This window comes from Sinohyriopsis cumingii, chromosome 4 (genome assembly GCF_028554795.1).
Source record: "Sinohyriopsis cumingii isolate HCF-2022 chromosome 4, ASM2855479v2, whole genome shotgun sequence".
NCBI classification, from domain to species: domain Eukaryota; kingdom Metazoa; phylum Mollusca; class Bivalvia; order Unionida; family Unionidae; genus Sinohyriopsis; species Sinohyriopsis cumingii.
In genome coordinates this window covers 63,375,295-63,388,925 of record NC_142964.1, presented here as the reverse complement: position 1 = coordinate 63,388,925, position 13,631 = coordinate 63,375,295, and the positions used below count along the sequence as shown (strand labels likewise).

Here is a 13,631-nt window from a genome sequence, read left to right as displayed (position 1 = left end):
TAAAACCATGATATGCAGTTTGGATGCACAGACAGTTTTATTAAAACAGAGATCTCCAGCATAACTGAGACCTGATGGACATTGATATGAAGTCATATTCTGTCGACATATTGATTCATCAATTCAATTACAGCTTTCACCTTTAGGAAAGTGAAAGGTATCATTCACAACATAAGTGTTTATAATGATAACTCCCCTGAACATGAAGTGCAGTACTTTAGCTGATAGGTTACAAAAAATAAGTGATCCAGGAATCCCAAAGAATCTGAGCCTTCATTGGTATCTGTCATATCTGCTTAGAAATAAATCTTGATTGTAATCTGATTGGGTAAACAGCCAGCATTTAGGAAAATTATGTTAAAAAGAGATGCTGACTTTAGTTTTCGTCTGCTGTGCCTTACATATTTTTCCAAATATTGTCAGTATGCTGATAAAATCTATGATGAAGAACTTTTGATATGAACATTTTATGAAGTGAATAAAGAATCACATAATCAGAAACATCTAAAGCATTTGCATCACTGTCTGTTGGAAATAAAAATACTCATAATTTTATAGCTGTATGCTTTGAATATTGGTGACTTACAAATTTACAGAAATAATGTCAAAGAAAAGTCACATTTAGATCTGGTTTATAGCAAATTAGCAGATAAAGAAAACTGAGACATTTTAGAAAGTACTGCTTTACCACATGGTAACATTCCAAATTAAATTGTTACTAAGTTGATTTGTAACATACTTTGGTTTCTGAATCTGTGAGGTTTTGGAAACTTTTTTACCTGGCTGCAGAAATTGTGAAAGTTAACAATACATAAACTTTCCAATATGTTATAAATTTGAAAGATTATATAACCAATAATTTTTTAAATTTTTTTATAATGAATGCATATTTTGGGTCCCAGTGGTTTGCTAGAGATAGCTTCAACTGTATTATATGGGTTTTATTAACAAATCCTGCACTCACTATGACTTTTCATTTATATTTACAGAAAACTTTAGAGGGAGACATGATTCCTACATCATTCTTCAAGTTTCTTGAAGTCAGTATCTCAAAAAGTGGAAGCTTTGAGTAAGATAATTTTGTCTTAGTCACGCACATTTATTTATCTAAATACAAAATTGAAGACACTCAAAGTCAGACTTCATTCAATATGTTTATGCCTGATTTGCAGTGTTTTGTTTTTAGCTTACCAGACCTCAGAACTTGTCCATGAGCCTGAGATTGAGTGGTGAAAATATTTTGTTTAGTAACAGGGCATGGAGTGAATATAAAATATATCTTTTCATGATTTTATTATAGTAGAACTGAGTAACATCAGTAAATGATAAAATTATCATTGATCCATTTATATATTATATTTATCTTATTTAATTACATAAATAGAGTAACATACCTGCTATATTCACAGTGTTAGGGCCTTGTGGGGTTCAAACATTTTGTTTTATTTCAGAAGGGGGTCAATGTGCATGACTTAAAAAGAAAGTGACCTCCAGTTGAAAATGTTTTTTCTTTTTTATATAACACTTTTATAAATCTACTGAAAATTCTAATTTTCTAAAACAAAGAAAATATGTTTTCTTTAAAGCATTTAATATACTTACAAACCAAAAATAGGTCTTTGCTGCTCTCAGTTCAAGTATATTGTGCGGGTGGGTTATTGAAGGTAATACAGATGCCATTTGTGTTGATTTTGGCACTCATATTGGACTGGACATTCAAACTTCTCCAAAGATCCTATTGATTTTTCTCAGCACAGAAAATGATCTTTCAGCATGTGTACTGCTGTGAGTGAGTGGAAAACATGCTAGGTGAAGTGAAAAAAATAAATGCTCCACCCTGCTGCTGCACTTCAAAAATGTCTGGGAGTTCAGAAATGTAGTTTGCATTTGAAACAAATGAACCATAATTCTACGCTATTCTGACTACCAAAATAATTGTGTTTTGCATTTTATATATGGAGTAAAATCTGCATTCAAAGAAAAAGTGCTACTGATCACAGATTTGCTCGTAATCTTTTAAACTATTGATAGCATAAACATTTTCATTATGGCCAATGATATGTAATAACTATTGTTCTTCAACACACTTCTCTGTGATTGTACCCAACTCAGACAAATTGGGTTCTTCCACGGAGTATATTTTACCAATGCAAACTAACTTAAAGGGCTCTCCTACAGCAGTTCAAAGGACTTGAACATGGCATCGTGCTAGCTATCTTCAACCAGTTAAGTAATCAGAAATTGTGGTTGCTTATCCTTGACTCCTTACCATTTAATTGACTCCATGATAATCAGCTGTATAAACTGCACTGGGGACAGTTCAACATAGGCTAAAGCAGGACTGTTAACTGTTTATACAGACTACATGCTTTCAGCATGTATAGTAGTGGTCACAAAATGTTGGGGTTTTGGTGGGGGAGGGTTCCCTAAGATTGTCGCAAAATTGGTTTTCAAATCGGATTGAGAGGCAAGGATTGCATTTTTTGCATGACATGGCTATAGTATGGAGTAAATAAATAGATATTTTAATCTTATTCAGTAGATACTGTGATTCATTTATTTTCATGGGTCTCAGTTTTCATGGTTTTGTACTTTGAAAAAGAGGATATTTTCATGAGTACTTAAATTCATGGATTTGACTCTCAAAGCTTGCATATTTGTAGGGATTTAATTTCATGGATTAACTTCAGTAAGGACCCAAAATATAGAATACAAAAGAACAAAACTACACCGACAACAAATGTCAGTCATTTCGGTGGTTAAAACAATACTGTCATCTGTATGAGCACAAATCAAGCAGCCCTGCTTCACGACGCTGTTGATTGGGAAGGAGGCTGAGGAGGATCCATCATACAGGACTTTTTCCTTCATATCGGCATGGAAATAGATTATCATGCTGTGGAGTTTTGGGGGGGAAACAAATCTTACTGAGAAGTTCAAAAAGGCCCGTCCTGCTGACCAGGTCAAAGGCTTTGGTGAGGTTGATGAACATCATGTAGAGTGGTTGACCTTGCTCTCTGGTCTTCTCTTGGAGTTGTCGTAGAGAGAAGATCATGTCTGTCTTCGACCTGCCAGCTCTGAAGCCACACTGGGATTCCGGATACACACGGTCCACCAGCAGCTGCAGCCTGCTGAGTATGATGAAGACATACACTTTGACAACAAACCTCAGGCGAGAGATCCCTCTGTAATTATTGCAGTCACTGCGGTCGCCCTTCTTTTTGTAAAGGGTTACAATTGTGGCATCGCACATGTCTTAGGGGACTGTTCCTTCCTCCCAGCAGAGGCAAAGTAGCTCATGCAGTGGCTGAAGCAATGTTGGTTTCCCACGTTTGATAGCTTGGTGCGGGATGCTGTCACTACATGGTGCTTTGTCGTTTGGGAGGGAGTCGATTGCTTTGCTGAGCTCCTCTAAGGTGGGCACTTTGTCAAGCTCCTCCATGGTGTGCAGTTTCTTTATGATGTTAAGGGCCGCATTAGTGATTGATGTTTCTCAGGAGTAGTGCTCCACCCATCTGGCCATCTGTTGCTCATGCTCAGTGATCTTCTCTTCCGTCAGATTTTTCAGGGGGGTGACCCCTTTCACTGTAGGGCCTACAGCCTTCTTGGATTCCTTTGCACAGTTGTGAGTACTCATTTGCACACTGTCTGGTGATGCGTTGGATGTTGCTTCAGGCACTTATGAGAGCAGCAAGCGTCCGTTCATTAGGGCATTTTTTGTAAGCTATGAAGGCTTTTCATTTATCTTCAATTATTGGTTCCATCCTTGATAGATATGTGTTGAACCAGTCCTGGCTGGGCCATTCCTTCTTGCCAAACATGGACATGGCTGTGCTGTAGATGGCACCATTCATGGCATTCCACTTGGCTGTGGTATCGTGCTCTGGTAGGTCATGGAGAGTCTGGTCCATGGCGGATGCATACTCCTCCTCCACCTTGGAGGGGACTGACATCTGCACAGTGTTTATGCAAGGGCGTCCTTTTGGCTTTGAGCAGTGTAGTGTGTGTGGCTGTAGGCGCACCCTGCTGCTCACGAGCGCATAGTCAGAGTTGCAGTCTGCACTGTGGTAGGTTCTGGTGGAGAGGACGCTGTTATGGGCAGAGTGCCTGGTGATGACCAAATTGAGCTGGTGCCAACAATGAGACCTGGGGTGGTTCCATGACACTTTGTGTTGTGGCTTACACTTGAAGAAGGTGTTTGTGATGCACAGATCTTGGTAGTTGCACAGCTCCAGCAGTCTATGACCGTTTTCATTGGTCTTTCCAGTGCAATGACATCCGAGGCAGGTAGGCCATGACTCTTGGTCCGCACCTACTCTGGCATTAAAGTCACTGAGGAGGAATAGTGGTTTGTCTTTGGGGCATCCATTGATGTGTTTATCCAGTTGCCCATAAAACTGATCCTTTGTGTCTTCTGAAGACGTGAGGGTGTTGACAGGACCTGCAGCAGTGGTGAGGCAGATGGACAAGAGACGCTCAGTGTCCCATGTGGGAGGCTCAATCGAGGCCAGGAGGTTGTTTTTGATGGCAAAGCCCACTCCATGCTGGCGGGGATCCTCAGGTTCTCGACCCTTCTAGAAGAAGGTGTAGTTTTCCTCTCTGAGGGAGCAGCTAGAGGCAAGCCTGGTTTCCTGGAGGGCAGCTATGCTGATATTTAGTCTGGTGAGTTATCTATCGATGATAGCCGTCTTCCAGGTGTCGTCCACCTCTCTGAGGTCGTCAGAGATGCCTGTGCACATGGTGTGCATGTTCCAGTTGTAGTTGACACCCAGTTGCATTAGGGGCTCCACTCCAGATTTTCTGTCTGGGTTTAATCCTGTAGCCTTGCCTTCTCCCAAAGATATCCACAAGGCTGCGGAGCCAACATCCAATGTCTGGGACTTGGTGGGTTTGGAATCAGATTTTCTTTCTCCTAGATGAACTGCCTGACAAGGCTAATGAGCTCCATCTGCCTGGGTTTGTATATATATATATATACACACAACTGCATTTAAGGATGTGCTTATAAAAACACCTCTTCCTGTGAAGTACTTAAATGGCCTTTGTCAACAGGTTTTACTATAGTTTGTATGATATATTTTCATAGTGCACACTGTTTCTAATACAGTTAAATAGCAAGTCTGACTGAAATTATAGGGTCATGAAGTTTTGTCCTTTATATAAATAAACCAAGGAACTTGACAAATAATAGGGACCTGTAAAATAGAATTTACATTACCAATGAGAACAAAAGCAAAAAAAGAAATACCCATGATCAGTGGACTAGAAATCTCAGTTTTATTTCGAAATTAATAGGAATAATATACCACCATTATTAAAATATCAAATGCAGTAAGGCGAGAATTGTAAAGATGTCTATATTTCAGGTCCCTCCATCAACTTGATGCACATCCAACAGTCAGTCATCAACCCATGGTTGGATTTAGCAAAGATGCTTTCCTGCAGGAAAACTATAGAAGTAAGAAAAATGGAATGATAAAAGAAAATTGCCATTTGAAGAAAAAAATCCCATCTCGAATATATATATATATATATATATATATATATATATATATATATATATATATATATATATATATATATATATATATATATATTTCTCTTATCAGGATATGTACATTGAAGCATGTATTACTTTTGTAACTGAAACCATGAAAGCATTCATATTTTTCCAATCAATGGTAGGATTTAGGTTAAACATTTTAAAAGTTACTGTAAATCCATTTATTATCCCTTCAGAAACATTCTTCAGTGACATTGATGTTAGGAACATAAGCCCACTACCTATTGAATCCACCCTCCCAAAATATGAAAATTCATCTTTTCTGTCTACTTAAATTTGCAAAGGTCAGTAGCACTTGCCCATCACCACGTGATGCTTGTCTTAAGCTTATGCTTTTTTAAGTGGGCACTTTATAGATATTAGGAACTTCTGAGACAGTTAGAGGTGTAAGGTTAACTTGTTTGCTTTGCAACATGCACACTGGTTGGAATGTTGGCATATCTCTATGTTACTTTCATATACTGTTGCTGAAATTTCATTGGATATTGTACATATCGAAATTGTACATGATCTAAGCACACAGCTGACCAAAATGACTATAATACATTATCTTCAGCAGTTATTAAAATAAGGAAAATTATTTTGCCAGACTAGACAGTACCAGTTACTGAATGCAATGAATGAATTACCAAAAATGTAAAATGTATATTAAAGAAAAAGTTATCAGCTTTTTTAAAATAATTACCTCCTGTGAAAATGCCCAAGCAGACTAGCAGTTTTTTTAATAATTGCACATCATAAAGAAAGTAAAGCAGTATACTCTATAAATCAAAATACGTCCATCAATTAAACACCAAATTAACGGGAATTAAAAGTTCTTCTAGCAATAACTAAGACAGGAAAGGTCATTTTTAAATAGCCAGTCTGACCAGTGAGGAAAACCGGGGAAATTCTTTGTAAGAATCTAAACCTATTAGTGTTAACACATTAACCCCTGGCGACAAGAATACTCGTTGTACTTTTCCTCCCTGATCTCTTGCGTGCCTCTCTAACGTGGCTGAGTTTACATAGCTTGTATCCCTAGCGCCGAGTTTGAGAGGCAGTATTTGTCTAGGCCTGTATCCCGCACGACTAGTTAAATCAGTGCAAACCATTGGTTGATTTGAAGCCATTTCCTAATTATACAGGCAGTTTAACCAATAAAATTGTAGCTTACATAGGTAGAGTGAACATTGCTAAACGGAGGGAAAAAATTTGACTTCTATGGCAGTAGAAATAGTGAAAATATATACATCTGAAAATGATGCAAATTGACGAGAATCAGCCACTGGGAGCAGACTTTTACTTGACAGATTCTGATGGAGAATTTTCTGGATTTTAATCAGACGAGATTGATAGTGACATCGAAAAAAGCTACTGGAAATAACAGCGGTAGTGATGAGAATGAGAATGTTGAAGAAGAAGAAGAAAATGAAAGTAGAGCTGATCGATGATCGTAAATGATAAACACATTGACAAGAGGCTATACAAAAGACCAGCAACGGATTTAGACCCTGATGCAAATGAATTTAATTTCGTGGAGCTTTTTTTCTTTGAATAATCATTAAATGAATGTTTGGGAAATATATGTTGTTAACATGAGTGTTCATAGTTCAAGGTTTGTTAAGCCTTTTATTAGTTTTAAAATTTTCAGTGAGAGTTCTAAGGAAGAAAGGTTAGTAAAGAGCAAGTAAAATATGCCTATTTGTGTACAGTATTCACAGGATGTTCAGTTTACACGAGACGACAAGTGGAATTTCTGTGTACATAAAATATAATTATTTCATGTGTTGATGGTGTTAATAATTCTGTGTGAATTCATAATGGATTTTATGGATTATTCATGGCAAGAGAAGCAAATTGGCAAGTACATCATTTGTTTTCACCATCATGCATTAGTTTTATTTCTGCATGTAGCATGAAATTTATACCATTATGTATGTAAGTTTATTGAGAACTTCCATGCCAAATTTCAGCTTAATTAAATGAATACAAATAAAATAATAACAATTTTATTGCAAGGAGCCCCCTCTATAAAAATCTGCAAGCCAATTGCTGTCAGCTAGTCTCAGGGATACAGGCACTGGAAAGGCTAACACTGCTCTAGGTGATCTCTGCAAGTATGCTGCAGGGGACTGCCTAGCTGTTTGGCTCAGGAGTTAATGTGTTAATGAGATTAGGAGAATATTTTTGGAGAAATATAATTTGGCTTTTTGTAGGTGTCATTTTTGATGGTTTTTTTTGTGGCAAATTACACTCTTGTCGGAATGTAAAATGTAGATTAGGGAAGGGATGCTATTGTTTCTGCCCATTAATTGTTGTTCATTGTGTCCTGAAATCTTTGGTTTGCAGCATCCATGAAATTGGCATGGTCAAACTGATCCTTGTGTGATACATTTTATTCAGTAGAGCCTAACCAACCACCACCCAGCACCACCCCACCCTATCCCCAAAAGCATGAAAATTCATTAAGTGTGCAGCTGTAACCCTCTAAAATCTCAAATGAACCAAACTGGAGACATTTCGTATACACTGCAATGACAAGGGAGAAAAGTGCTGTTTTAGATTCCTACATCACTCACTCTGAAAATCTCCCAGCAAGAGAGTTAGGAGTAAATGGACAGCTTCTCATGCATATGGAAGGCCACTCCATAAAAAATGTGTCGTTGTGAGATACAGTTCATACTTCAGTTTCAAGTTTGGTATTTGGGTCAATTTCTCATGCATTATTGTCCCTCAGCTTTTCAAAGAAAGCAGGAAACGTGACGTCTCTGTTTCCATCTGTCCCACTCTAATTTATGGCTCAATATTTTTACAGTCACTTGTGCTTTAGGAAATGAAACTTAGTATACTTGTACATCATTACTAAAGTATACTTATAAATCATCACATCACAATCCATTTTGGGGATGGCATCTTTAAGGTCAAGGTTATAGTTAAGTATCTTATATTTTCCATCACTTTCCCTTCTACTTGGTAACCTTAAAGCTGCTTTAGATTAAGCAATGAATTGTATACTTGAGCATTGTCACTAGAATCTGTGCCCAGTGCCAAAATAGGGTTCCTGTCTTTATATCTTACTTTCCTTTAATTTCAGTAACTTGAGGGTCATTTGAGTTTAAGAAATGTAACTTTATATACCTATGCATAAGCATTAGACTTTATCAAACACCACATGGGGGTTCTATGTTGAAGACCAAGGTTCAGACCATATCAGACACCACATGGGGTTCTATGTTGAAGGTCAAGATTATAGCTCTATTTTCCCTTCCACTTTATAACATTAAATCCTTATGGGACTGAGCAGTGAAACTTGGTTTAGTTGTATACATTGTCGTTAGATGTATTGTTAAACTGGTTTATTTTGACTTGGTTTTGCATAACAACATAATGTCAGTGTCAGAGTAACCCCTTATTGTTATGTGGCATTTGGTTTGGTTATTGTTATCTAAGAGATTATCGACCACAGTGTAATTGCCTGTATCGAAAAAACGGTAAAATAAAACAGGAAATTAATAGATGGAACAATAGAGATCTGAGAATAGATATAGAATAGAACAAAATGAGCCCGCCAAAAATAAAATATAACAGTTTAATCAGTTATGTAAACACAGTGAAACTGAAATGGACGTTTGAATGATACACTTTCTTATAGAAATAAAATTAAAAAATTTATAAGAAATGCAGTTTGCTGTTCTGCTATACTGATAAAACAAATTTCATCATGAAATCGAGTGAATAACCAAACTCACTTGCTTAGCATGCATGCATAACATGTTTGTTTCTGGTCCTTCCATACTGAATCAGTCACCTATTCCTTTTCCTCTTCTTTCTATCTCTCTGGCTTCTTCGAGTAGTAAACCATAACTTGGTTGTCTGCTCTCTTTTACAACCATGTGGTGCAGCTTTGGAGCTATTTTTCCCCTTTAAAATAAATATGCAATCTAAATATTTGTCACACCTTTTTTACTTCTGGGATTTGACAATAATCCTGTCTTGTTATGTTAGATATCATCTTGTCATAACTCAACAGAAACTCAGGCTAATATGGGTCAGTTCACAGGTGACAGCTGACACACACAACTCTATTGCCATAAAATTAATGTCTTTACCTAGTGGTTAGCTGCATTCCTAAATGGAACCATCACATAACTAGACATCTTAGTAAATAGTACTATGTCCAGCTGTGGGCTATAAATCATTAACTGTACTACATTGGTTGGCAGGATTTCTAAGACCAAATATCATTGACTCTTGGTTAACATAACTCGCATCTTAATTACACAAATAAATTAATGGACTTCACGACTGAACTACATTACTTGCTTACTAGCAATTCATTGGCGTAACATTTCCAGTCATAGTAAAATCAATTACTAGCCCACCCAGTTCATATCATTTATGACCAATAAATTCACATACAAATGAGTAAATTCAAAACAATTCATATCAAGGAAATATTGTATGGACATCCGTAGAATACATGAGTCAGAAAACTCGATGTATGAATTTATATTGAATACATGCAATAAATAATTACAAACTTAAATGAATGAACATATTGTATGTGATTGCAACAAACATTTGCAAGACTAGCTTTTTTTCTATGAGCTGAATTGCTCTGTTCCATGTCCTTCAGCTTTCAGACACCGTACCATGGTAAATTTATAATTAGAAATGCCTGTTATTTCTTGGAGTAAACTTCTTGGCTTCTCACAGAAACTTTGATAATTTCGTGAAGGAAATTACTTAAAATATTGAATTTCATCTGGGAAATACACAAGTCTCATTTAGCTTAGCTAACCAGGATTTACTTTAGCTGGCCTCCAAAAATTTAACATGACCATCAAAGTTAGAATAATTCCCTATATTCTGCCTTTATTAATATATGAAAAATTTCTGGAAAACTCATTTTAAATGGGCAAAAATTATCTCTGTATTGTCTTCACATTGTTGTTTCTCTGCTACTTATCCCTAAGTTAACATTGCCTCTCTCTCTCTCTCTCTCTCTCTCTCTCTCTCTGTATGACCGTTATCCTAGTGGATTCTAATTAAAAAGCAATAATGCCCCCAAACAGTAGCATCACATCCATCGCAGGCTAGCAATTTTTTTATAATCCCAGCCCAAAGATCACAAATCAATTTTTACATATGTTGACTGTGACAAGATTCTTTCTGTGATCATGCAGTAATCTTTCAAAATTGCAGTCAAAATTATGATGGGTCAAGGTCAATGGAGGTAAAACTATTTTATATTTGTATTAAGTATCGTTGGTGATTATTCATATTTCTTTAGCTAAATTTGGCTTTCAAATGAAAATACCAGTAAGAATGTACAAAGCAAACCTTGATATTATCAGAAACTCCATATGATTAACTTTTCTTGTATTTAAAACCATTTATCAAATCATTTTTCAAATTGAGTTTTTAAGACTCTAGACTCAGCAACAGACCTGCCAACCCTTACAGTTTTGCTGTAAGTCTTACAAAGATTACCCTTAAAATATGGACTTATGCATCAAAGCAAAAACTACAGAAAAAATTATCGTTGCCAAAAAAATCCGGATAATTGGTTCATCCGTGTTTGATTTGGATCTGGGTTTCATATTAGAATTAGTGAAATTAGTCAGAGAACCAGGCTAACTTTACAGCAGTACCCCAGCAGGTATTGATATTTTGTTACACCTTATTGAAAACTGGTCAATCTTGCAGAAAAAAATCAACTGCCTTACTGAGACGGACTCGTCAGGGTTGGGAGGTCTGCAGCAGTTATGAATTGAATGAAAGCAAATCTGGTAAACATCATGATATTATCTCTAATCTATTGAAAAGCATAATTCTATTAATCTTAATCAACCTTTCAAAAACTCAGTTTCAAGTGTAAGTGTACTCATATCCGTTTAAAAAGTATTAATGTTTTTTTCTTTTCTAATTTTAGGTATTTTGCCAGATATTATTGTGGAAGGAGTTCAGCAAGGAATATATTCCCACATAGAAGAGCCTATTTATAGATGATTGAAGTTACTGCCAAAGACACCATATATATATATATATATATATATATATATATATATATATATATATATATATATATATATATATATATGTGCCAAACTCATTTTATCATCTTTAATTGATGGAAAATTATTTTAGGTGTCATAATTTTCACATTAATATCCTGGTCACCTTGTTGTTTTGGCTCAACATTCCCATTATTGTGTACAGATTTGCTGTTACTTGGGTCTTTTTAAAGTGTTTTTTTTTTTATTTACTGTAAAACAAAGAATATCAGTAGCACTATTTGTAATTTATATTACAATTTGGACAGATTTGGAATTGGAATCTTCAAAAACTAAAAAAAAATTGAAATAAGAACAAAATACCAAATGTGCAATATATATTTATAATTCATGATTTTATTTTATTTGAACAAAGTTGTAGCATATTTAATTTTAGTTATTATTTGGACATGGAGAGAGATTTTCACAAATAATTTTGAAATTGTATATGTGAAAATCTTTTAAAATGCATTTAAAGGGGTCAAAAAAGACTAGAATGTTAGGGAAAAGTGACTTCTCATCTTGGACAGAACAGGGAGAAGTGGATGCGAAGAAAGAATATGTGTGTTCTCTTGTTTGAACTATTCCCTCTATTTTGCATTATGCATATTTGCATTTAACATTGGAATTATTGTGATCATGTGATCTCTAAAAGAAAATAATAGAAACTACATTGTAACAAATTTAACTGAGCAACCAGATTACATTATTGTAATTGCAAGTTCGTAAAAATGCTTCATCAACTACCTTTTTCTTTTACGTATATATATATATATATATATATATATATATATATATATATATATATATAGATATTCTCAATAATGGCACTTTCAAAGATTTCTAAACGCCTTTGAAACAATCCCAGTACCATGTACATGAGGGCAAATGCATGCATGTCTTCCAGTCATATTGTTCCTTGTTTCTTTGTTGCAGATAAAACATTACCGTAACTATTCATACATACATGGCTTACTAAAATGCATAAAGTTATAGACTTGGCTCCCTTATAGTTGGTATGTGAACTAAACCCTTCTTTCCAACCAAATCAAACAGACACGAGTGCATCTGTTTTTAGAAAGAGGGTTTTTTGTAATGTGTAATCACTCACTTTGCTTCATTACAACGGTCCATTAATAGGATTGCAAATTTATGATTTATTTATTTGTCTATGTACTTGTAGTAATTTTAGGCATTGGTTAAATAGTATCTGCTTCGCTGCTTCTTTCCACATTTTCACAAAGTGAAGTGAAGTTAGAAAACAACTTTAACCTTACAACGCTTCTCCATTCTCATGAATTCCACAACATAGCATTGTTCCATATGTTAATGACCTACATTGTTGCATTTTTTAGTTAAACCTTAAATAACTTAATACCTGGACTTTGCTTTCTATGAATTGTATATTTTTCTGAATATATTTGCCCGATGATTTATGAACACAGACAATCAAATAAACTGGTACTTCTCAGAGAGTGATGTCCACCATTATTTCACTGTTACTGGTTCACTTACAGTTTCATACTAATTTTATGATGAAGTGTACAAGTGGCGGTTAAAATATCTAGATCACTGATTCTGATCTTAAAACAAAAATTGCTATTTACATGCTGAAATCAGGCACAGTGACACAATCTGATAGCTGCTAACTTACTTGGGAAAGGGTTAATGGTCAGTCAGCTATTAAAACACATGCCTGTGTATGTGTCAGCATAATTGATATCAAAACTAGGCATTGGTACTGATGGTTTGAATACATTTTGCTACAACACAACAGTTGAACTAACCAGGCTATGGCGAGGGGGCATCTCAAAAAGTATTATCAGTCGATGTGACTCTTAAAAAGAATTGCATGATGAAGTCATTTTTGCTTTCCTAACAGAAGAAGGAGAAGTTTAAATTTTTTAGGTGACTTAGTCGCCCACTTCACCTGGTAGCATGACCCCTGCATTTAATAAAAATGAAGTTTAATAGCAGTAACACATATTTTTCTATCATTGCTAATATTCCCTCCTCTAATTAGTAACTGG

General features: G+C 35.5%; 1 protein-coding gene across 2 annotated transcripts in view; it reads left to right on the top strand.

The window, feature by feature from the left end:
* Nucleotides 1-13,076, top strand: part of LOC149801327 (sorting nexin-24-like) — a 28,430-nt gene extending 15,354 nt beyond the window's left edge. For both annotated transcript variants that reach the window (XM_089955373.1, XM_089955372.1), the window contains exons 4-6: nt 990-1,069; nt 5,367-5,458; nt 11,481-13,076. In XM_089955373.1, the coding sequence (XP_089811499.1) occupies nt 990-1,069; nt 5,367-5,458; nt 11,481-11,557 (249 nt within the window). In that variant the 3' untranslated portion in view covers nt 11,558-13,076. The remainder of the gene's footprint in view (nt 1-989; nt 1,070-5,366; nt 5,459-11,480) is intronic.
* Nucleotides 13,077-13,631: the final 555 nt, after the last annotated feature.